At 33.6% G+C, this 26,070-nt stretch overlaps 1 protein-coding gene across 3 annotated transcripts in view; it reads left to right on the forward strand.

Moving 5' to 3' along the window:
- LOC136032165 (triple functional domain protein-like) overlaps positions 1–24,507 on the forward strand; it is a 393,821-nt gene extending 369,314 nt beyond the window's left edge. Inside the window, exons 40-42 of one of the 3 annotated variants that reach the window (XM_065712353.1) lie at positions 7,293–7,513; positions 19,755–20,193; positions 23,833–24,507. In XM_065712353.1, the coding sequence (XP_065568425.1) occupies positions 7,293–7,513; positions 19,755–20,193; positions 23,833–24,219 (1,047 nt within the window). In that variant the 3' untranslated portion in view covers positions 24,220–24,507. Of the gene's footprint in view, positions 1–7,292; positions 7,514–14,303; positions 14,504–16,547; positions 16,918–19,754; positions 20,194–23,832 lie in introns of those variants that run through there. The other 2 variants (XM_065712354.1, XM_065712355.1) reach the window with 2 other exon arrangements.
- Positions 24,508–26,070: the final 1,563 nt, after the last annotated feature.

Raw genomic sequence — 26,070 nt, forward strand, 5'->3', positions numbered from 1 at the left:
CTGTATGTTAACACCTTGCCGAAATATTTTCATTATTACTTTTTCTCTCGCTGAGTGAGAAATCTCCAGGTTTTCTACTCTTGTTTTGTTTTATCCTTGTTTCTACCCAGTGTTGTCATATAGTTTTTTTTTTCACTTGAAAATGCTGGCTAGACGTTCCATTTTATTAAGGCTGGGTAATTAGTGGACTTGTATTTTTTGTTAGAAATAAACCAAATTTACATTTCTTTTGAGGAAGAGAAAAGAAGTAATAGGAAATAAAACAAGCTTCTCCAAATATTTTCTACGTATTATATGCAGAACATATCATTAAGCAATTTTCCGTTAGCAGGAAGAAACACATTTCATCAGCGCAATTTTTCTTATTATAGTCGAGTAAGAAAGTGGGAATATTTGCAAGGTTTACTATGCTTTACTTTATTAGTATCTAACAGTCTTTGTCCAGTTTTTTTTTTACATTTTTAAAATTGCGACTATACATTCAATTTTATTATCGTCGGGCAATTGGGAATGGATCAAATCTTTAATTATATTGAGGAGAAGAATAGAAGAAGTGGGAAACAAAAATAAAGTTTCTCTGGCATCTATAATTTTTGTTTAAATCTAAGAGGTAGTTGTATGTTGCCGGAAACTCCTCACAAATCGTTTATATTCGTGATTAGCTTTGAAGTTTTCGCATTTATGAAAAAATAAACTTTATTCTTTCCCGTATTTTATTACTATTTATAACTAATTGAAAAGTACCAAAATTAGTGTTTTCATTCTGATAAAAAGACTTTTTTGCATGTTAAGTGTGCACCTTAACACAGTTATATAAACAAATTCCACTTAAAGTGCTATGATATTTATTTACGATTTAATTTAGGCTAATCAGTATAATTTACCATTTATTCTATTAACTGCATCGATTATTGAATTATATACGCGATGGCCGCAGAATCATCGTGACATTCGTTTATCATATTCAGTTTCTCTTAATAAGTCTCGTGAAAGCTCGAGACTGATCTAAAAACAACAAAAGAAAAAATAAATCCAAGTAGTAAGGTTCTCCATAATGCTACTTAATGATCTCTAATGCCCGTTAATGTAAAATATGGATTTTGTGTGTGTGTGTGTTTTTTTTTTTTCAATATTATTGATGTCAACTTATCAATCAACCTAATTTGGTATAGAAAAGCAATGCTTCCATTCAAAATGGTCTGAAGTTTGTAACCAAATCATTACCATAATCTACGGCTTTTTGAGCTACTATTTTGTGGTTTACGAGGAAAGTCGAGGAATCAAAAACCTCACTCCTCAATACAAAAAGTATACCTTCTTTAGAAGTAATTTGAAAGCACTAAAATTCAAAACATAGCTTAACCAGAAACGGTAGAGGGCTTAACTGAAATACCTACTGATTCTTGATTAAAGGGCTGTTAATTAGTCTTTTTGTTAAATACAGAACAATTCCACATAAACTTGCAATTTAAGCGAAAGTAAAAATTTAAGACATTTACATATTTATGTCAGTGTCTTTTGGAGGGAGTCATTTTACTTTAATAACAAACAAATTACAAGGTTTATTGTTGGAGTGTACATATATTTTCAACTACTTGGTAGAAAAAATCCATTTTAATAAATTAATGCACCTTATGTATGCAGGGATTTATTCGAGGGGGAGGTAAATTGAAAATAATGTACAAAATGAACGAAGTGTTCGGAAGCATATAAGAAAAAAAATGGAAATATTCATAAAAATCTCAATATCCAGTGAGTGGACATGGCCAAATACAACTCCCCTCCACCCGCCTCTGTGTTCATGCCTGCTAGCGTCCCTTCTCAAAATGTATAAAGCTGCGCAATTCGAATAACCACCAGCAAAATATAAACTCTTTGCAAGATAATGACCTCCTATCTAGATTTGTTCCTGACCTTAGATTCATCTATCCTGAAAGGAAATTTACATCCAAATGCGTGGTTTTTATTAAATTGCTTACCCTTCGGGGATTTACTAGGATTTTGATTATTCTTCATCACAGGAGCTAAATGTCCCTTAGAAAATCGCCAAGAGAAAGACCACTCATCGGATTCCTCACGGATCACTCAAGTTTGCATAACGATGAGAAGGGATGGGATGAAAATAAGCCAAATGGAATAATACAGAGAGGAAATTTATAGCGGGGAAGTTGTCGTGGAGAATGACATATTTTGCATTTCTTAACTATGAATTAAAGAGTTTAGTATAAAAGGAAAATGAGTCTATTTAAACGTTTTCAAAGGGTTAATTAATTTTTTTCATTCTAAAGATAAACTAAGCAATAATTTGTGCATTAGGTCAGGTTATTTCAGGAATTACTGATGACTCTAAAATAGCTGATTTTATTTTTTAACAACTCTTCACTCTATCCGACATGATCTGTCTTGCTGTTAACTTTTACCGGAAAGCGTTCATACATACAGTAGATTAGTCTCACTCTTGTTTCCTAGTCTTGTGGAAGGTTATTTATCGGAAGCTAGTTTTGCTAGCTACATTCAGTTTCATAGCCTTGTACTTTATTCAAAGCTTAGGTATAAACTAAATAGTGAATAATAAGTTCCATAGCCAATGGCGTACCCAGGGAGAGCTAGGGGCCAATCCCCCTTCTCTAAGAATTCTTATTTTCATTAAGGGTCTTTATTGCTTCATAAAAACTTGCTATTTCACTAATCGCAATAGTTTATTCCAGTTTTTGGACGAACGGAATGATACACGTACAATTCTAAATTTGTTGCTTTAAAATGTGTGTAATTGTTTTGATGTCTTCTTTTTCTTTCTTTCTCTTATTTGTTTTATCAAAAAGTTAATCCAAACAGTACAAAAGTAAACGTAATACCCCTCCCCTCCCATGTCTCCTTACTCAGATTTTTTCCTTCTTTTATTTTTACAATTCAAGTACCCACTAAAGTTTGAAGAGTTTACTTCAGAACTTTAAATCCTGTATACTAAAACCCAAAAGTTTAGAAAGAAATCAGACACTTCGACGGCGAAAATAATCCTTCATGTTGTATTGTATGATGAGTATGCGGCTACAATCATCCATTTTTGTCTGTCATCGTTCTCGGCTAGGCTCATCTATACGCAAATTGAAACCTAATGTTTTTTTTTTGTTTTTGTTTTTTTTTGTTGTTTTTTTTTTAGGGTAGAACGGTTTCTAAGTTTCCAAATTGAAATGGGTTGCTGATTTATTAGTTTATTTGTAAGAACTCAAGAACAATAGATGCAATCTGACTACAATTAAATTCATCAAAACAATATGTGCGTTTTTGATATTGTATAATTGGTAGTATTTGAATAAAAGTTATCATTTTATATTGTTACAACGAATATATCTTACGTGTTTCTGTACTTCGGAGACACATGATACACACCGCTGCTAATTTATAACATTGCCCTCTCTCTTTCTTTAAAAATAAAATAAATTTGATAAAATATAGCTCTAGCTGTCTGAAAATATGTGGGAAACTAGGGTTCGTTTGTGGAAAAAAAAAAACCTGTCGCAGATATAATATACTCAATCTATTAAATATTCTATTTTTTGGTGCTAATACTGGCTGGTTTCCCTCAGAAATAGTGATATGTCTATTTCCATATTTGACGAATCGAAAGTGGAAATACGATAGGTATTAAATGACATGTCAATCAAAAATCAGTTATATGTCGATTCTACTAAAATCAGGCACGTCGATCGATTGGTTGAATCAGAATGCGAGTATCCCCTTTCGTTTTCGACATTTTCAATTTCATAACTCACTCGTAATGTGTTATAACCAAATTTCGACCGTTTTTGAAGACCAAAAACTGTTTCATGCACGACTTCCACAGCCACGAAGATTGTCACATAAGCTGACCATGAGCCAGAAAGGCACAATTTGAGCTCGAGAGAGATATAGGGGCATATTTTCCGAAACAGTTTTTTTGCTTCTCCTGAACATTTCAGGAAATGTCACTTAAGACCTTTTGTGTTCCCACAGCAGAAACATTGTCCCTCCAAACTCATTATGAACTGAACCTGTAGTTATAATCCTTCCACATATACCAGCTGTGGGGGTTGTCTATTCCGCAAAGACTTGAGTTCAGAAATACGAGCACTGGTGCTCTGTGTATTTCGTACTTTCTTTGATTTTATTACAACATTCCAAAATATAAGCTTACGTAATCATATTATCCGGATCCCTGAAAAGAAACGGAATAGACAAAAAGGTTTTCAGAAGCTTTTCCTTATTAGAAATTATTAGTCCCATCAAATTCCGAGATGATAAAAGTTGCTTAATAACCAATTTCACGTGTTTACTTGTAATTTGGCGTAAATTTTGTAAGTGTTGCGTTTCTTGGTTCCTTTACAAATTTGAAGAACTTTTTTTTATAGCTTTTGCTCAGTAAGCTTTCACTATTGTTTGTGATAATATTGTTTGTGACTGTTATTTTTCTAAAATCCTTTTTGGCTTTAAAATCTTTTTGTAAGTTAGATGTAAGTAGCACGGCTCATACGTTTTCCGTATAAAATTCTGTCTCTAATACTGATTGGTGGTCCTGATATTTGTCCTAACTCTAGATTCTCGTGCATATAAATGTTGTGTTGTTTAGCTGGTATTATTTAGTCACCATTGAACATAAACGGGATTCTATTCAGTTATTTTTAAGTAATCAGGTGGTTTAAAAAGTAATCATAGTTAATTTATAGGTTTCAAGCTACTACACAAGTACCTTGTCTGAATTTAATTTATCAATGACAAAAATCTTTTGACGGGACATTTGTCTATGGCAGTAAACATTTTATTACACTTTATTTTTCTTCTATATTTTTTGTCCATGGATTGTCTATTAAAGCCAGTAAAGGGATGAAAAGATTTTTGAAGAAAATAAAAAAAATATTTAGCAAGCGAATCTGAATTTTTTTTTTTGTAAAACTTTTGTTTTTCGTCGGCTTCTCCTTTTTTATGTAGTGGCACTTCTTTGAGTTCAAGAGAATTAATATCCTTTACAGTTACTTTCAAATGGTGAGGGGGGAGGATCTTCGTGCTTCTTCTCTGCTTCTCCGTCCGCACTGAAAATTTGAAATCTTTACCATATCTTCTAAGATTTGTTATTTTTCTTGATAATTCGCAGATTATTGTGGTTCTTCGAGGTCTGGAGGTTCCTTTTAAAGAATATTTAAAGTCAAATTTTTGCAAAAATTTTGTTTCAAACGCAATCTCTGTTTATAAAACCAGACATTATTTAAAGTCTATAATAGTTAACTGAAAACTAGCATCATGTTCTATCTTTTAGGCCTCGTTCTCTAACTGCGTGGGTAGTTCGGAATAATGCTTATGTTCTGTAATAGAAACAATCTAAGTGAAGAGCTCAATTTATTAAAAAATTTTGGGTTGAAACCTCCCAGATTATAAACTAAGATTTTCCAAAATTCACAAAATAAATGAAACTCTTATGACGACAATACACCAGTTTATTGATACCCTCCTTATAAAATATTGTCACCCAGGACATCAACCCGTTTTATATCGAGGTTAAGGGGGTGACTACATCTCCGTCCTTTTTATGTCTCTGTGCTCCCACATTTGTTAAACATTCAAGTCTGGTATCCAGACATCTCTGTTGTCTTGTTTATATATAAACAAAACCAGTCCTTGGGACAATAATGCACAAATTCTCTCAGACAACTAAAAACAGTTCTCAAAACGTAAAAAAACTGTCACGGCAACTGCTTTTGGGAAGTGACCCTTGAAAAAACCTATTCATCAAGTCATCATAACGCATAGACAAGGAGAAAATTTAGGACTCAACCATTGTTTAGAAAGCATTAAAATCCCAATTTTATTGAATAAATCGCAAGTTGTAAAATATCTGCTTTTTCTGATGACCCTATTCCTATTTAACATGAAATTCCCAAGGAACCGTACTGGGACTACTTTTATTTCTTTTTGTTGTTAATGACCTTCGGAATGAGTTTCCTCACAGATGGAAGCTTCCTGACGTGTTATCAATCCTTGAATTGGCTTTGGAACTGTTAAGAGCAACCCTCTTGAAATCTTTATCCATTAGCTGACACACTCAACACGAAAGAGAATATTTCTAAATCAAGTATCCTTGCCATCAACTTCCTGGAATCTGCTCCTTTTTTCCAATCTTATTTCTCCCAAAGTTACTGAGTTTGATGTTACTATTACGAAATTCCAATTCCGATGCTCTTGTTTAAATAATGTTGAGCAGGCCCATTGATTGTTCGCTCCGCTCCCTTAACAAAACCTTTGAAAAATTTGACGGTTACTTAGGCACATTCTGTCCGTGTGTCCAAAGAACTTGACAATAAAATTGAATCTGTTCAGAAGTACTCTCTCCTGATTATGTGTAGCCTAAATAGGAAATAATTTGTGTTTTGTCCTCTTCAAAACCGAACGCCGTAGTGATCTGAATGGCAGAAGAAAAGAATTTGCCTTAAATCTGCCTTGACTAATATCTGTACTAATATCTCTTACTAGTCATTTTTTATACCCATAACGACCATGCTAAACCTTGTCTTCTCCACTAAGTGACAAAAAGTTTCAACTTATTCTCCAATCCGAGCCCATGCTATAAGTACCAGAGAAGGATAATCTCTTTGTAACTGGACAACTCGATACATAAATTTTCTTTCTCTTTCCACAATGTCCTCCCCTCCTTCGATTTAATATTTTATTCTTTTGTTCTTTTTTTTTGTTCTTTTTCCACTTTAAGTACGAATTTGCTTCGTTGTACATCGTGAGCATTACCTTTTCCTTGTTATTCGCAGGGAGAGACATTCTCTAAACGCCTTTCGGGACTAAACCTTCCCCTAAAAATGTGTTGTTGTTTTTCCGAAAAACCGCGCAAAAAGTACTACTGGAATTTTCGTTTTTCCTACAAATTTTATGCACTTAAACTTTTTTCTTTTTTTTTCTATTTTCTTATAACAAACTCTAATCTTTTAAAGTCATAAATAATTTTAACTTCAGACATTCTCGGATACCTCTTTTTAACCACGCCATTTAATATCACGTTCACGCCATTTTATATCAGTTTAAGGCTGCGTTGTGTAGGACTTTTAAGGCTGCGTTCTCGTGCAAGACTCTGTTCAACCTGAAAATGAATTATATATATATATATATATATATATATATATATATATATATATATGCATTTATTTATGTATTTATATATGGTACCTATTTTAGAATAGCTATAGCTGTATCAGATAAGACTACGTCTTTAGATATTTTCAGCATCTATGGTCATTTTCTCATTTATTTTTCAGATGAATAAAATCCAACTGGAAGTGAATACAGAGAGTGATTTTAAATTTATTCTTAAGTCGACAGACCCACGAGGTTCTTCCTTGTCCATTTCTTGCCATTGTGTTAATCAAGCTCAACTTGATGAATGGGTGGAGCCATTGAATAACCTATTACAAAAACAAAGAGACTTTTTGAGGGCTATTCAGTCACCAATTGATTACCAAAAGCGGTTAGTTACGAAGTAAGTCGCGGTGATTGGGTGTATTACTTCCAGCTTTAGAGTACACTTTTGCCTTTCAGGGTGTGAACCACAGAGTATAAGTTTATTCAAAGAGGTTAAGATTTGTTAATGTGGCGGATCGTACCTCGCCTTAGCTATGTACCTCGCCATATTTGTATATTTTTATACAAAATGAAACGAAAAGAATAAAGGAAATAGCCTTTTTTAATCAATTTAATTAGATTTTTTGTCTAATTTTAAATGATGATATAAAAATAATGTAAAGAGACATGGCTCTTTTGCAAATCGATTAGAAATACTGCACATATTTTTCGTAAGTGATAAGAAAAAAAAGTCGGATACTATAATGAACTATAATTGAGTTTTTCATAAACAGAGATTCAGTAGGGAATGATTTGGAGATTAATTTGTTGTCATTAAGTGATGACAATATTTTGCCGCTGCCACACCCAAAGGTCCTATCTAATATTTCCACGTTCTTTGGTAATTATCGAAAACCGTTCGCTAAGCTGCTCTCAAAGGGATGATCAGCAGGATGTTGTAGATTCGAAGGATCAAAATATTATTGAACACGCAGGTTTTCTCTTTAAGCATTGCTTCGTCAACGGTTTTTACAATTATTTCGATATATAAAATCTCATATAAGACTATGGCAATTCCAGAAGCAATACTAGCCAAAATCTTGCGAGGAGGAGTTGGACATTTTATCGACTGCCTGGTTCTTTTACTGACCTAGATAAATGTCGTGGGGACCAAGAACTCTTCCTCCTCTACCGTTTTTATTTGACGCATGTGGCCACATCCTTTAAAAAATGATAAATGATACATTTTTAATTTTAAGGTTGCAAATAATAATGATCAGTAATATTTCAATTGTGTTCTGTTTGCTCTAAAATGATGAGTGGTTGATTCATTATCGCTTTGTTATGCTGATAGTGGATATGCTTTGAAAGCATTGCTTTCTTTTCATTTTTGTTTTGTAAAGCTTGGCTGTTCTGACTTAAAGACCCGTGGCGCAATTTGGGGCTAAATTAAAAATAGGAGCAGCCAAAGTCTAATTATCCAATATTTTATTTTTGATTATTTTCCCTTGCTTATCTTTTTACTTTTATTCTAAAGTAACCACAACTCTGGAAAAAAATAGGCAAAAGACTAATCAATACTAGAAAAATCTTGATTCGATAAGAATAAGTGGCCTAGCGAAATTTTCCTAAATAATTAAACTCTCTAAAGCACCTAAACTTTAAGGAACTCATAGCGATTAATCAACTGCAAAATGATTCTACTCTTTATAAGAAATTCTAACCTAATGTTTGTTGCAAGACATAAGATGCAAATTACATTCATCTTACTCTATAAGCCCATACTAAGCATTACTGTATCTCAAGGTATAATCCTTTTCAGTTAAAGTTGGTAAGTGATCAAACTGAAATTTGTTGAACGGGTATTACGCAAACTTAGGTGATGAGACACAATAATTTATAATCTTTTTTTATATTATTAGAGAGATCATAACACATTTAATGATGGTTAGAGGTATAACTGTATAACTTACTCCTAATTAATTTGTAACTATAATCATTTCCTGGGAAGTAACATATTAGCTGTTATACATTAGGGCTAAAATGAATTCGAATTTGTTTGTAACCCCAAAAAGATTATAAGTTATAAGAGCTATAGAAAGTTGTTATAAAGTCCATTTAAATTTTGTCGAAATCTATTTATATTAACCTACTTGTGACATCAAACCTGCCTTTATTACATAAGCTGCGTGGCCTAGAAGTGGAATGATAACATATCTAAAATTAAATTTTTTTAAATATTCCAAAAAATTAAATTAAAACTCCAATACAACAAAAATCTGTCGCAATACCTCCCCCTTACCATCTCTCCGCCCCCAAAAAATAAGTTAATTAATTTGTTTGTGATACACATCCAGTAAATTTTTAGATCTTAATACTATCCTAATAGAGCGGTGATTTCTGACGTTGAGGGCTAGAGAATCCCAAACTCTAATGCTATGGTTCTGAAACGCTACCCTGCTACCTTTCTTTGTGAATGTGTTTCCACCCGGTATTGATTCTAGAAGGAGTCCGAAATATTGAAGGAGGAGGTTAAAAAGGTAAATAGTGGATAAGTACAAATTAAGATAAATTTTAAGTGAAACCAAAAAAATAATGAGAGGTGTGGGCATGAACCCCCCCCCCCCCTCCCCTTATTCCTTTCATACCAGGATTTATTATAATGTCAACTCACAATTACTGTGCATAGACAAAGTCATTTGAATCGACATTGAAAACTAAAAAAACTTAGCATTCCAAATCACCTTATTGAAGTCTACATAAGCTATGGTAGTTTGACTTGTTAATTTTGTCACGAGGTTTTATTGGGTTAGAGTGACCGACTTTGTTGGTCAACGCTAATGCTACCCTGACGGACTGCCGTAAACTCCTAGGAAATCATACAGACACTATAAAAAATAAAGCTACAAAAAATTGTTGTTTACAGAAGATTCTATAGATGCATGTGGTACTTCATTATAATAATTAGATAAGTAAAGGTAGATTTAAAAAAAGGTTACGTATATGAATTTAGCATTAGAAACTTCTTTACAATTCGTATAATTTCATAGCCAATTTTACAAATGTTTCTCTACCTTGCCTTGCTCGTGTACAAGCTAAAAATGTAAGGATATGATGGCATAATAAAACAAATAACAGATAATATAACAAGAAACACTGGGATCCCTGTGGATTTTCTACGATATCTTTACGGACCTTCAGGAGTTCACAAAACACAGCTAGAAAACTAGTTTTTAAATAAATACACAATAAAATCATATCCTACTAATTGGGTTAAAATGCTTAAAAGTTGAAATCTTACAGCTCTAAGACAGGTTTACAAATAGTATATGCATAATATAGTAAATAATATTCACTATGAAATCGAAGTAAATAATTCAAAATTTATTTAACCCAAACTAAAATATATAATTGTAAAATAAATAGAAAACTGAATAACTTCACCTGTGGAGATATTTAATCTTAAGTTACAACAGAACTCTACCTGGAGACTCAGGACTTGCATCAGAAATAATTTGTATTTAAGGGGGCTTTGAAAGTGAATAAGAAACATTTGGGATCTTTTGTTTATTGACTGTTTGGATACGTGGAGCCTACACTTAGTATTCGAGGTCTAGCTTTAACAGCCAAATAGTATCTGTGTTGATGATGAAACATGGAAATGTCCATTAAAAGTTTTCGTTCTCAAAACAGCTGACCAATGTCACTTCTGAAAAACATGTGCAGTATGACTTCTTGGTTTAATACGGGTTTCAATAAATTAACTGGACCTCTTTAAGAACTTCTTATATTCTGTGGCATGGATTATTTTTATACAGTATTTAGCTCTTTTTTTTATGGAGAGGTGAAGCCCTATTTTCCTGAAGAAACGTTACGTTCCGTGCCAAGATTTGAGCTAGGCCAGTTTTTTCCCTTTTATTATTATGTGTAACTATTTGTGGAAGCTCGATTTTTTTTTTTCATAAAGTAAGCAGTGTGAATCTCCATATTTGTATGCCTTGAATTTTACCTATATGTGTAAATAAATGCTTTAAATTCAGTTGCTACTAACTTGTTGTTCTGTAGTTGTTACTCACTAATTCTGGTGATTGTCCCGTAGATGGTTGAGGTTAGAATAATATCCAAATCTACTGAAAATTGACCTCCCATTGGTTATAGTAAATACGCATTGGGCTCTTCCGTGTCTAGGCAGAATGTAAAATCATGCCTTTGCCTTGGTTCACCAGTGTTTTTTTTTTTTTTTTTTTTTTTTTGGCAGTTGCCAAGGTACTTCTAGAACGGACTTTCAGCGAATTTGTAAACTTGAAACGCAATAGGAACAGACAGTACAAAAAATATATTCTGAATTCGATTTTCTTCCTTTTTTTCCTTTTGCGTTTAAATTTAAAATACATCAACCAGCTCAACCTGATATTGCCAAATGGAAATAATGCCTTATGCTATAATTTGTCTTTTAGGGCCGACAGCCAAGCGAGCAGATAGGGGAGAAAACCGGGGAACTCAGTTCTTTAGCTAATATATGTCACTTCAGGATTGCCACTCCTTGAGGGCCTTACCACAGATAGGTTTGAATCGTAAGAAGTATCCAGCCCTGGCCTCATCCACTTTCCTGTCATAGATTTGAATTCCACAAGGAATTGATACAAATTAATGTTGATCTCTCCATGTAATTCTATCATTACTAAAAAAGTCGTTCCAGGGAAAAACAAATTGTTCTGTGAATACTCCTCATCCCACTTTTTTTTGCTTCTTAGAGGCTAATATTATTTCAGATTGATATGAGCGTAGCCTAATTTCTCTTTGCGAGCCATTTTGTGAAATTAATCTAGGGGAACACTAGTCACAAGTGCCATTTTTTATGTAGTGTTTAAGAACAATTTCATATATAATAATATTTAAGAAGCCTCGTTCTCCTGTGCATGTATGTGTTTGACCGTGATTGCGCCCGTGAAAACATTTTTACGACCCAAGACTCTATCGCATAATATTTGTGTAGTGACGCGCAGCTCTCTTAATGTCATACTAAGCGTCTGGTAAGTAGGGAAGCAATTGTATCTTTTATGCATAGTTGTCAGGCAAAATTGCATGTAATGTGAAAATGTGCCACTTAAACTCTGCATTCTTATCTGAAAAGAAGGCCATAATGTCTGGAAGTATGAGACTGGCTGTTGACATGCTAATCTCGTTTCCCATTTTGCGGAGAAAAGGTGAGAACTTCGTTAATCGTTATTATCTCAATACTGATATCAAATAAGTAATTACAGAAAAAAATATACCAACGTATATTTAAAGCTTTTTGTGAATTTGCCAATCCGAAGGTGCTCTCTTTGCTATTTCATAGTAAAATGCGCACACAATTTAGTGTTACAAAAATATTGCTTATACTGCCTTGTTTAGTACAAGAAGCGACAGGCTCAGGTAATGAAGACTTTCTCCACACCATCTACCTAAGACATTTCCAGTTCTAGTGACCTGGTAATTGTTGCTCACCTCTGAGAACGTTGTAGCTTACTCCCTCAAATCTTTACTTGAATATCCCCTTCCCTAAAATAAAACTTAAATTTTTTAAATATTTTTACTCCATTTTATTCTCTGTAATCCCTTTTTAATGGGGTTATGCACGTCACAATTTTGTCGTGTTTGCTTGATATGGCTTCATAACTACATTAAGTGCAACTGATAAATCTTCACTTGAAGAAACCAACTGATATCTTGGATAACACTACCTCCAGGAGATCGTTTGGGAAGCAAGTATAGCGCTAAACAAAGCCACTTGGGACATTTATTGGTTATTTAGATTACTTTTTGACAGTTCTGGATCAACTGAAAATAATATATGGTAAACTCCAGTCAATTTTCATTATTGATCCCATCCTGAAAAAACAACTTACGTTTCCTTAAAAAAAAAAAAAAATAGTTCATTTTTTCCATATTTTATGGGGCTTTGCGCATCACAAATGTGTCAGTAGTATTTGACCTGGCCACATATTACGTTGAATACACCTGATAAACCTTCATTTGAAGGGTTGCTTTTTTAAAACTTTCTACATGGATATGGCTTATTTGGATATGATTTGTGGTCTATGGTTGGACATGGTATGATGCGGATGCAGTTTGGAGAATCTGCAACACCATACAAAGTTTACATATAAGCAAACTGGATTTACTCCAAGTGGTAGATATACTCCATTACATGTCTATGAAGTAAAGACAAACACAATAATTGTGTTCCTCTTTTGCGTATAGCACAGTTCCACAGAGAAGAAAAGAAGCAATTTTGAGGCCTTTGCTTTCCTCGAAAGTCTTCTGGTATCCCCTCAGATCTTGGCTGTGTACATCTTTATGCATGAACAACCTGTATCTAAAAGATTATTGACGATGCCTTTTACAACCAGAGAAACTTTAAGCCCCGTTCACACGTGTGTTCAGCTATGTATCAGTTTTAGCTTTCATCTATTTGGACCATTCAAAGATGCTAATAAAACAGGAAGGAAGCTATGATTTGTGCTCCTGTTAATAAATTGGTTTATTCCTTGACAGTTTATTGATTTACTAAATTTTTCACTTTCTATCGTATTTGTTTAACAAACTTTCAGCAACAACATCTATTAGAAATAATTGATTTTGTTTTTATCTTCGTATATAAATCCATTAGAAAATAAAGTCTAAACTCAAATTTGTAAGAAGGTTTGTTTATTAAAATTGAATTTCTTTTTCTAGTCACATGCCAAACAGTTATTGAGAGACTATATCTCCGCGTTTCCCGTAAAAAAAAAAGAAATCAAAATTTGATACTTAATTTTAATAATGCCATCTGTTGAATTTCGATATCCTTTGTTTTTTTTTTCCTCTTAATTTTTTAATACTTAATGTTCATCAAAAAATAGATTTTGAGTTTAAATTCTTTTAAGGACTTTTTCAAAATTTGTATTATTTTTTCTTTAGTACGCACTAAATTTTGATTAAGAAACCATTTTTTCATGTTTCCAAGTGACGCAAGTGTGAAGCCAAGTGTTACATTTTTCTTTATATTTCAAGTTTCGTCTTATTAATTCCTAGAAGTTTAGAAATTTGTTGTCTATCAGAAATTTTGCAACTTCAGCTCTTTATTAGTGCTGAATTTCCAAATCAGAAACTTGTCATTGAAAAGTTCGGGTGGAAAACGGCTTAAAGCTTGGTGTAGACCTAAGCTTGCTTTTTTTTTTCAGGAGAGAGAAACGAGAACCACCAAAATGTTGCCTTATTTTATGGCACTAAGCCACGAACGGTGCTATTTAAGTAAATATTAACTAATAAAAATACTGATTGATAGATGTTTAATCAAGCGTCAGTCAAAAGTAAAAAAAAATAGAAAAAATGGAAAGAACTAGAAACAAATTATTACTTAAAGAATACTGAATTATCTTTTTGTCATCTTTGAAATAAACAGAGTAATATAAGTTTTCTATTTTTATTTCATTGTAGAACAAAATTTCTATGTCATTTTATTCTTTGGTAAATAATTGTTTTAATTTTGCAACGTCTAATTTTCCAGTTCAATACTGCAATAGCAATTCCGCCTAATTACGATAAAAAAGAATTCGTGGAAACCTTTTTCTTATTGGGAAAAAAAGAAAAATATTCTAAAATTTCCATTTAATGCGACGTGACTACAATTATTTACACATTGTGGTTACTGCAAGAGGGGGTATCTCCTTTATCATTTGCACGGGAAAGTAAAATTAAGGTTTTTAAACTTTTTGTAGAATCCTAGAATTCAAATAAGATATTGTCTAAAAAGCACATTGTGTAGTTGAAAAGGGGTTAATAAATTTTGTATCAGTAACTAATTTCTATTCTGCAAGTATTAGCCAAATTTCTTTATTTCCTTACTTAAATTGCAAGCTCGAATCTTTAAATTTTGATTAAAACTGTTAGGAAGCAAGGACTTTGTAATCTAGTTTGCACCTTGGATTAGATTTAAACCCTTAGTTTATAGCCAAAAAATGGTGGAGGTAGCCTAGAGCTGGAGGATGTGGGCCTTAATTTGCAAGTTGTTTCTCTGTCTACCCTCTGATGGTGAGTTTTTTGCATCTTTTTGGATATGTGATGTAATGTGTTTGTTTGTTCGTTTTTTCTCTCTTAATCATGGCAATAATTTTTAATTAATGTAGTCTGACATAGCTTCCGTTCTTTGCCAGTTTTCTTATTTAGCTTCTTGCCAGTTCCTTGCCAGCTAATAGATATTTTCTTCTAACAAATTCTAGTCTTTCACGCTGATTTATCTGTATGTCTGAAAAATTGCAAAGCTAAAAGTGGTCGGTTTTAATATTAACTAAAAAAAGTATTTGTAAAAAAGAACTATTCAAAGAAAAGCAAAGAGCCATGTATTAATGTAATGATTAATTTCAACATGTGTTGGTCTTAGGTTTAATTTATTTTATTTCTTGTAATATCTGTTCGTTATAATTTTTAATATCGCTCTTTACTTTTCTTTGCGAAGTTTCTTCTCGACAACTATTTTTTTAAATTAATTTCTTTTCGTCTATTAATTGACATAGTTTTACTCTGGGCTATTTGTAGAAATATTCTTATTTTTTTCAGTTTTTCTGATTAAGAACTAAAATGTTAGATTGTACTTTAAATTTTAGGCAGAATATTTAGTCAAAATATCCAACCAGTCATAGTTTTTTACTATGATTTGCCAATAGTATTTTACTATAAAGTTCGGGCTGGACAAGGAAGGAGGGTTCTAACCAAACAGATTGAAAATTTGTAAAATCTTTGGTCGTCTGTAGGGCTGAAGCTGTCTTGGTCTTTTCTTTAGGGTTTGTGTTCCCTAATCATTTTTATTTGTTATTTTTCTGCTATCGTTCTGTTTTAATGGGTCAACAAAAGGCGACGATTTCGCTATCATTCCATAGTTTAGATTTAGGTATATTGTCTACGAATTAAATTTTTGGAGTTTGGTGTACATCGTTTTTCAGATTGAAAATATTCGGTGAAAATTGTCGGAAAAGAACGATTTTCGTTTTTTTTTTACAAGTTTAGATCCTTCCCCAAGAAAAACTGTAAGCAATATTTTAATGCACTATCATTTTGGGTTGGTGGGTGAAAAGATCTATGACAAATAGATCCTACGATATACGTATCTTATTCTTGTGGTGCTAGTTACAGCTGCAGGCTTGTCGCAAAATTTCTTGTTTCATTGGTAACATATTCTTGAATATAGACTTATTTTAATCCAAAATTTTATTTCAATTTCTTTTTCTGTTTTCTAGTAGTATTAATTCGTAAAAAGAGTAAGTTCTCCTCTGCTCTCTTAAAAGAAAAAAAAAATCAAATCTTCCACAAATCAATCCAGCCGGATTTGCTTCTAAAGCTTTTTATCTTCATTTAGGTTACCTTGACCTGGTCTACGTTCAGTGTGAATTTTAAGCTTATTAACTTCAAAATTCAATTTATTCTCTTAGGAATCGATGCTATCAAATTTCCTTCCAAAATTTGCTGTCCTTCTTGAAGTCCTCTTGGCCCTGTCTAAACACTGAAAGTTTCCAGCAGATTGGAAAACAGTTTTGGCCCAATTTGGGCGTCACTAATCGACGCAATCCAGTTTTTTGTTTTCAAAATGTCTTCTATGTTTTGCCCAGAAAGTTGCGAGCCGACCGAAAAATATAGGCCATTTTCGGGCAATAGGCATGGAACATTCGTTTCGATTGAAAAAAAAAAACTTTAAAGTCCGGAAACTCACGGAATTTGATACACCTGTATTGTGAATCCTAGCTGATGAAAAAAAAAGTATGCCAATTTTTTGGACCTTGCGCATTCGGGACCACTTGATTCAGAGATCTAAGGATGTAAGTTTCAAGCTATTCATAAAGATTCTATAGATGCGTGGCGGTATAAAGGTGACTAGAGGGGGCCAGTTTCCCCAATCAGTCCCTTAAAATGGGCGCTCGAAACTCAATTTCAAATCAAATGGTCATCTCCCAAGTTTCTACTACCACCCTTCCGTGCGATGCGGCCAGTTGTGATAAATGGGAGACATTTCGTTCTTTGCTAAATCTTTACTGGGACAATTTTAGCGTCTTGACTCTGTAAACAACTAAAAAAAGGCTTTCCGCAGATTCCATTTTTAGTTTTACTTTCATTCAGTTCTCAAATGCAGTTCTTTCAATTTAGAGAGCAGTAAGGAAAATCCATAATCATTTGAATAACTCGCAACTTTTTTTTCTGGTGTTTCTTTTTCTGTTAAACAAATAAGATAGATCACCAATCAGAATTTTCCAGTGTAAATTTAGTACTGGCTTCTAAACTTTTTTGAGCTGGCTAGCTCTTTGATGTTTTTTTCTGTTAAAAAAAAATGTAATTAATTCATAAGATTTTAGAGAAACCATGACTCTTATGCTTTTGCTGGCATACCTAAACGCTCAAATTTTTTGCGTTGCAACAAGTCAAACTAATCCAGTCATTAAAAAAAAAATGTTTAAGCTAAGTATTAGATCGTTGAATCCCAGCGTAGGTGTATGCCCCACTGGTGAGGAATGACAACAATTTTGTGGGACACGAAATTAAGGACACGAAATATAAATAACACGAAATTTGTAAAGGACTAGAAATTTCTCGAATATATTGTTGTTACCAATTAAACAGTTTCTTCCCTTTTGCTTGAACAATTAAAATAACTAATATTTATTGCGAACTTAATGCAGGCAATGATCTGTTATCAAAAAAATTGTTGGACACGAAATTAAGGACACGAAATTTGTAAAGGGCACGAAATTTCTCGAATATATTGTTGTTACCAATTAAATAATTTCTTCCTTTTGCTTGAACAATTAAAATAATTAATATTTATTGCGAGATTAGTGCAGGCAATGCTCTGTTATTAAAAAAAAAAAAAAATAAATAAAAAAACTGGATATCAGTAAGCGAGAAGGCCTGAGCCTTTAGCTGACTAAATTCATGCATTATAAAATATGCGTGTAGTAAGTATGTCGCAAAAGATCTCACTAACAGTCATTTTGTGATAATTTTAATGTCGAAATATATCATAAAATAAAAACAATCAATCCAATATTTTTTATTGTTCACCTGAATTACAGTATTTTCTTTGAATGAATGAAATTGAAAAGTTGCAAGGCGGCATGGGGTTTTACAAAATACAAAAATGGGGCATGACCCAGGATCGGTTGGGAACCAAATGGATTAGATGGACAGAAAATGTTTTAATTTAACTTTTTAAACAATTTTAACGGTTGTCGTTCATAAATTCCTGTAAGATTCTGCATAAGTAATTTAAAAATATTCGGTTCTCTTAAACTAAAACAAGAAAATAATACAACTATTGGAGCTATTCAGAAATTCCTCAGATTGCAATACTGCTTGTTCTGGATTGGGGAAACTACTGTCCACCAAAAGATTTGCCATTTTAAAATGCTTCTAACTTAAAATTTGAGGTCTTTTTTTATTTTTAGACCTTTTATTCCATCTATTTTTTTTTTGTCAGTATTATTCGTTTGTTTGTCAAAAACCCACAAAGAGAGAAAAACTCAATGAAAAATTATAAGCGAGACTGCGGCCAGCAGAGAGAAAAGATGAAAAACTAAAACGACGCGGATATCTTGCCTGTATGTAAACGAGGCGTCTTCAGCACAGAAGAAACAAAGAAAAAAACGAAAAAAAACAAACTAAAAACAGATAAAACCACCAACAATGTTAATAAAATAACATAAAGGTTATCATAAATTGAGCAAGTATTTAAATTTCCCGTGTCTCTATTTATTGAAAGATTAGCAAACATATGTTTTTTAATTTCTATAGCCTCCCTCGCCCGCTGAGAAAAACCTCTATCATTATAAATAGCCGTGGCCTCACCAAATTGTACAAAATGTTCAGGATAAACATCTTTCATGTTTTCGTAGTGGCTTTGATAAAATGGTAGTTAAATGGTTTGAATTTCCGGAGTTTTTAAGGGTTCGGTGTACAAGAGCTTGAAACATGGAATGTGGTATCTTCCTAAAAGTAAACGAGTAAAACTTGTATCATTAGTTGACAAGCGAGGCGTAAATGCATGGTACCCAAAATAACGGCAAAGTTTGCGAAAAAACTAACTCTTAAAAAGTTTTGCGGCTTTCGCAGTCTGCAAAATTTTATTCTCCATTAGTTGTGTATTCCTTTGTTCTTATGCTTAGTAAGCTGAAGTCCACATTCAGAAGAGAGACTCCTTCATCCTTCGTCCCATGAAACTGTACGATTTTTGCTCTGTATGTAGGAACATTGGGAATATCTTAAACTGGAATCTCAGTAAATACCTCCCATCTTCCTCAAGTTTGGTTTAAACCTCCCTTCTTTGAAAACTAAAATTTTGGGGAGATATTGTTGGAATAGGTACTTTTATCAATTTATTTAATTTCATTTATTAAAGTAACTGGAAATGTCAGCTTCACTGGAAACTTCAAATCAGACGGACTAAATAGCCCGCTGGCAAAAATATTGATTTCCCAACCCATGAACACCTCAGCTATAGGTATTTGTCACTTACAAAGAAATGACGCATGGATTTCTCTTGAAATAAACTTTGTTTTTTTTTAATGCCTCTAATAATCAAAGGTCTGTGGTTCAATTCGCAGTACCTGGCGTAATTTTTCAATTAACTGCGATTTGTTTTTTGTTTCTAGTGCTGCGCAAATGTCAAGAACTCAGTCAATGCACGTCAAGTCAACATGCCAATCTATTCCCAAGCCATCCAAAATGCTCAGCGTTGACTCACAAAAAACGGAACTTCAATTAGCTGACAAAAAAAGATCTGGAATCCCAGGACCAAATTTAAGAAATGTGAATAACAATATAGACAAGAAAATAGCAAGAACGCCCTCATTGAAGACTGATAGGATTGTCGAGCGACGGGATGACATTCGTAGGTCTTCCTTTCTTCTACGGAAGCAATCCGATAACGGATGTGAAGGCTTGACCTCACCAAGACTATTTGGGAGAAAAAATATTTTGGAAGGACTCAGATCAGGTCTTCAAAGGTCCAAATCAAAAGATGAAACTTCTATGAGGGATAAAGCTGAATCTTCTTTAGGGAAACGACTAAGTGAAGATCTTTCATTTAAGGTACTTTTTTTATGTTTTATCTTTAACTAATGCTTATAAATTAAACTATGCCTTCTTTAGTCATTTAGTTAATATCAATTTTATGGTGGATATTAGCACCGGTGCTTGAGATTCAGGTGGTTGGAAAAAATTGTTACTTCTATCACAAAAAGGCCATATTAAACTTAAGATCAGAAGAAATAGAAATGATCACGTGGTTTGACTGACATCGTATACCACAGAAGTCCTATCTGAAATCTATTTCGCTTTATTTCGAAAGTCCCGAACAACTCCAATATGGTCATAAAACAGTGTTTAAAGTGTTTGGAACCCTTACAAAGTATAAAAATATTTTTTCCCTTCCTTCAAACTCAAAATTATACAATAGTTTAGTATTTAAGATACGGCTTATTTGGTGCAAAAAAATGAAGCCTTTTGATGGTGTTTAGAAACTTAGCTATTTGATATTACTGATATACTAACTTTTAACCGTTAGTGAACGTTTTGGATGCCCTTGTATTTGAATTCAAAATTTTCTTGTAATTTAACTTGTAAGTTAACTTCAATAAAGATTGTAGCCTCTTAGATCAGTTTAACTAATAAGACTATTTTCGGTAGTTCAGCTCGATATCATATATTTGATGTTTATTTTTCAAAATTTGTATGTGTACTGTTTTCCTCTTCATTTTAAACATTAATTATAAGTTTTCAAGCCCAAATACATTTTTCTTATACTTTTCTCATTAAATTTTCTAACAGCAGACCTATTACAAAAATTGGGGGGGGGGCTCCTAATCATGTTTTAATGAAGACTTTTAGATTATATGTTCTATTAATGTTCTTAAATGCGTAACTTAAGTGTGTTATGTCCTTATAAAGTACGATATACCGCATGATAATGGTTTTATTTAATTTTTTTTTCGCCTCTTGTAACATTATTTGCCTAATTAATGCGTGAAACTCTTAAAATGCATCCCAGAAAGGGAATAACCGTCTGAATTTATGATATTTTCCTTCCCCCTTATAAGAGCATTCTCAAAATAGTTTTAAATTTTAAACTTGTTGTACCCTCATTTTAGATTTTTTGATTTTAGCTTTTTGATTAAATTGTGTTGATAACCAGTCTTAGCAAAGTTAGTAAGTTGGATTATAACAGAAATCCCCCCCCCCACCCAAATATCCTGAAAGCTTCTACTTAACACTCTAACTCGTTAGTTAAATATTGCTGATTTGCCCTTTCGACAAAATACATGCACATAGTGTGTTTCGATTTAATTCAGCATCGTCCTCAGCATTCCTTGAAACTTTTACCTTAACATCGTTAGCATTAGCAATAGTAGCAATGGCAGTATTCGCATAGTGCCTTTTTCGTTAGTTCAGCATCTCCTCAACTTGCACTGATAGTTTCAGCTTCATACTTTAAGCTGTCTCCAAGATATTGCTGATGCACTCTTTTGATAACCGGCATACACATAGTGTGTTTTGATTCAGACCAACATCCCCCTCAAAGATCCCAGAAAGTTTAATGTTAGTACCATTAGCCCTAGCAATAGTAATATTAGTAGTGATAGTAGTAGCAGTATTACTACTATTAGTAGCAGTAGTATGCAGTGCCTTTTTATTACTTCGACATGCTCTGAAAGTTTCAACTTGGCCTAATTCTTTAAGCCAACCCTGAGATATTGTTTACACGGCCTTTTGACAGTCTGTATATATATAGCGTGTTTTAATTTAATTTAACAACCTGCTCTACATTTCTTGAAAATTCCTCCTTAATACCCTTACCAGTTGTAGCAGCAGGAGTAGCTGCACGCATACGTTACCTTTTGGTTGGTTCAAGTTCTCTAGCAACATGCACTGAAAGTGTCAACTTAATGCTCTAAGCCATTTCTGGGACATAGCTGTTACACTCTTTTGATAACCTACATCGACATAGGTTTTTTTTTGTCGATGTAGTTCAACATCCCTTCAACAATCCCTGAAAGCTTCACCTTAATGCCCTTAGCTTCAGTGGTAGTGGTAGTCGTATTAGTAATAGTAGCAGTTGTAATAGTACTAGTGCTAGTTGTAGTAGAAGTAGTATGCACGTAGTGTGTTTTGATTAGCCCGTGCCTAGAATATTGCTGATACGCCTTTTCGATAACCTGCATGCACCATGTGTTTCGGTTTAGTTCAATATCCCCTTAAACATTCCCTGAAAGTTTCATATTATTACCCTTAGCCTCAGTATTAGTAGAAGTTGTAGCAGCAGTTGCAGTAGTAGCAGCATGCACCTAGTGCCTTTTAGCTAATTCAATATCCTTATTAGCATACCCTGAAAGTTTCAACTTGATATACTAAGCCGTTCCTGAGAAATGTCTGATACGCCCTTTTGGCAACCTGCCTACATATAGTATGTTTTGGTTTAGTTCAACATCCCCCTAAACATTCTCTGAAAGTTTCACTAGAGATCCTTAGCCTCAGTAGTAGTAATAGTAGTAGTAGTAGAAGGTTTAGCAATAGTGGTAGCACGCTCATAGTGTCTTTTGACTAGTTTGACATCGCCCACTGCATGTCCTGAAAGATTAAATTAATGCTCAAAACCTTTCCAAACATGTTTCTTATATGCACTTTTAACCTTGATGCACATAGTATGGTTTGCTTTAGTTCAAAATCCCCCCGAACATTATTTGAAAGTTTCACCTTAATACCATTAGCCTTAGTGGTAGGAGTAATCGCAGTAGTATGCGCACATTGCCTTTTGGCTAGTTCAACATTCCCATTAACATACCCCTGAAAGTATCATCTTAATGCTCTGATTCGTTGATAAACACTTACTAATTTGCTGATACACAGTTTTGACTACTTATATGCTCATAGCGCTTTGATTAAGTTCAATATCCCTCTAAACATTCCTTGAAAGCTTCACCTTAATACCCTTGGCCTCATTAGTATTAATACTCGTGGTAGTAGCTGTAGCATTAGCATCAGTATGCACAAAGCGCATTGTTTTTTTCAACATCCTCCTCGACATATCCTGAATGTTTATGCACCTGATGCCCTAAGCCATTCCAGAAATATTACTGATATGTCCCTTTGACAACCTGTATGCACATAGTGTGTTTTATACTCCCTCAGCATTCCCTAAAATTTTTGCCGTAATAACCTTATCTTTATTAGTGTAGGAGCAATAATAGTAGCAGCAGTAGTTGTATTAGTAGCAGTAGCAGTATGTAAATATTGCCTTTTGTTTAGTTCGACATTCCCCCCCCCCCCCCAAACATGCCCTGTAAGTTTCAACTCGATATTCTAAGCCGTTTCTAAGATATTAATGATGCGCCCTTTTGACAACCTACATGCAGTCAGTGTGTTTTGATTTAGTGCTAGTGATTAAGGATGTAAATAAGGCTTGTTCTACCCCGGACAACCAATTTGGTTTTAAGGAAGATTATAGCCAGAAACGCGTGCATTGTCTGTTTGTTAGTGGTCTGATTGATACAGATAGTGGTTGTAAGCTCCTCGTACTTGGGCGCTCACGTTGTTTCTCATTGTTTATCGTGGCCAAAGGCTTTTTTTGGGGGGGGATGTCTTCCTGTTCCCATAAGTAATCTATAGGATAACCTAAATGTCAGTCCATTAGCTCCCATAAAGAAGAAATTACTTTCATCTCTCTTCTTTCAGGATTTCAAAGATACAACAGAGGAACTGAATAAATATAGTCGAAACAATCCCCTTGTCATGCCATGGTCATTCAAACTTTATAATCGTGCCCCAGAGTCCAAATCACCCAGTTCGGATAAACGCTCAGTAGAGAGTGCTACGTCAAAATTACTCGGAAGCAAGCTGCCTAGGATAACACCCAGTTGTAAATCCCCAGAACTTTCACGAGCGGTAACCAATAAACAATCGTTGACTTTTAGCAACGACCAAAGAGAAGAAAGTGCTAAAAAGCCTCCTATTCCAGGCAAGAATAATAAAAGTTCAGTGTTGCCAACAGTTCAAAGTCCTACTCGTACAAGAAGAGAGAATTGGATGAAAAGTAAACAGACTAAGATAGTTCCACCTTAAGTGATTCTGCTTTGTTGAGTAAGAAATAATTTGACATGACTATGCTGCCAACAACAGCCAGTGGGAAGATGAGGGCTTGCCGATAAACATTCAATGACTAGTGATTGAGAACATAAAGATGAATGTGATGAAATCTGCCATTTCTCCCAAAAATGAATAAGAGCCAGTGTTGCTGTTAGCTCAAAGTCCTACTCGCACACGAACGAAAAATTGGATCAAAAGGAAAAAGTTTAAGATAAAACCATTCTAAGCGATTATGTGTATCAAATAAATAATTCAAAACTAAAATTTCCCCAGTAAAATTTCTGTGAGGAACCGCACATACTTTATGAAATTCGGGGAAGAAGTTCTCTAAGGGCCTCTTTATCGATGTCAATTGTTTCTAGAATTCCTATGAAATGACGTGTGACATTTTTCATCATATTGATGTTTCGCGACCTTAATTTTCACGTGTTACAAATTCGTTATTTGTCAAATGTGCTAATGCTTAGGTTGATCTAACAGTAAATACTAACCATATAAACGATAAAACAACAAATTTAACGGTAAAGTTAGAAGACGTAATGTGTATCAAGGACTTGTTTAGTTTTTTATGAAGTTTGTTTAGTTCATCTTCAGGTTTGAATCTGCTATTGAAGTTTAGCTAATATTTTGAAGTTTTTACATTTGTCATCCTCCTTGGAATAAGGTGGGACAAATACACATTTTTCTGGAGAGTACAAAAAGTGTTTTGAGACGTGATTTTATTGTCAAAAGTGCCTTTCCCATCTATTGAATCGGGTTAGCAACTTGAACTTTAAGAAATAAGTATAAAGCAGAAACATAATTTTCTATCATCACGGAAGTAAGATAGAACATTAATATAGAGATAAAAACTGTCAGACGAGGGTTGTGTTCGGATAAAAAAAAATTTAATTAAAGGATAAATAAAAAAAAAATTTAATTAAAGGATAAATAAACAAAAAATTGAAAATTATCAAAACTATGGAGAAACAGACTTTCGAGTCTCCTTTCCTCGAGATCGTCTAAACGACATGACGAAAAATATTTGTCTAGCACCCTTACAGTAGGCCTTTCTTTTCCGCCTTAGTGCCGTTTCGGGTTTGCCAGAAGGCTGTATCGAGGTCTTTTGGTTCTGTTTGTTGCACAGTTACAAACTTACCTGCCAAAAATTGACCATCAAGGTAATTTGAAATTTAGAGACGTTCAAATGAGTCTTCTCCATTTTTTAGACCCCTCCTCCCACCCCCTGTTGAAACACTCTAATTATACTCTAATCTTATTTGCTTCTGAGGAATGACCCTGAAGGATGGATTTCCACGTGCATTTACATCCAACGCCACATACATGGGGAGTTTTGTTGAGTCAGAAAGACTGAACCGGACCTTACCGTGGAATTTTTTTTTCTCGCCTTTGTGCTATTTTCGAGGCTTATGGGGTTTTCATTACCAGTTTTCGTTGTTTCAACTCCTGTTGGCACTTCCTCTTCTAAAAATTATTTCCAAAAATTTTACCTTATTATATTGTTGAAGAATATGTGACTTGAAAATGAGCCTCTGTCTTTTGGATATCATAACGAACATCACGATAGGGTCAAACTAGTATTGTTTTTTCTTGTAGAAGGATCCTAACGACAAAAATCAAACCTACGGAAATATAATACTAAATAGGGTCCAAGATATCAAAATTATTCCCAGCTATCAAAATTATTCCGTATAATTTAAAAAAAAAAATTTGTTTGGTTTTCTCTAATTGAAGCATTATAAAAGTAACAGATTGATTCAGCCCAGAAATCTAGGCCGTAAAGCTTCAGGTACCATTTTCGAAATTTATACCCTTAGATGATTAAGA

This window comes from Artemia franciscana, chromosome 10 (genome assembly GCF_032884065.1).
Source record: "Artemia franciscana chromosome 10, ASM3288406v1, whole genome shotgun sequence".
Taxonomy (NCBI): Eukaryota; Metazoa; Arthropoda; class Branchiopoda; order Anostraca; family Artemiidae; genus Artemia; species Artemia franciscana.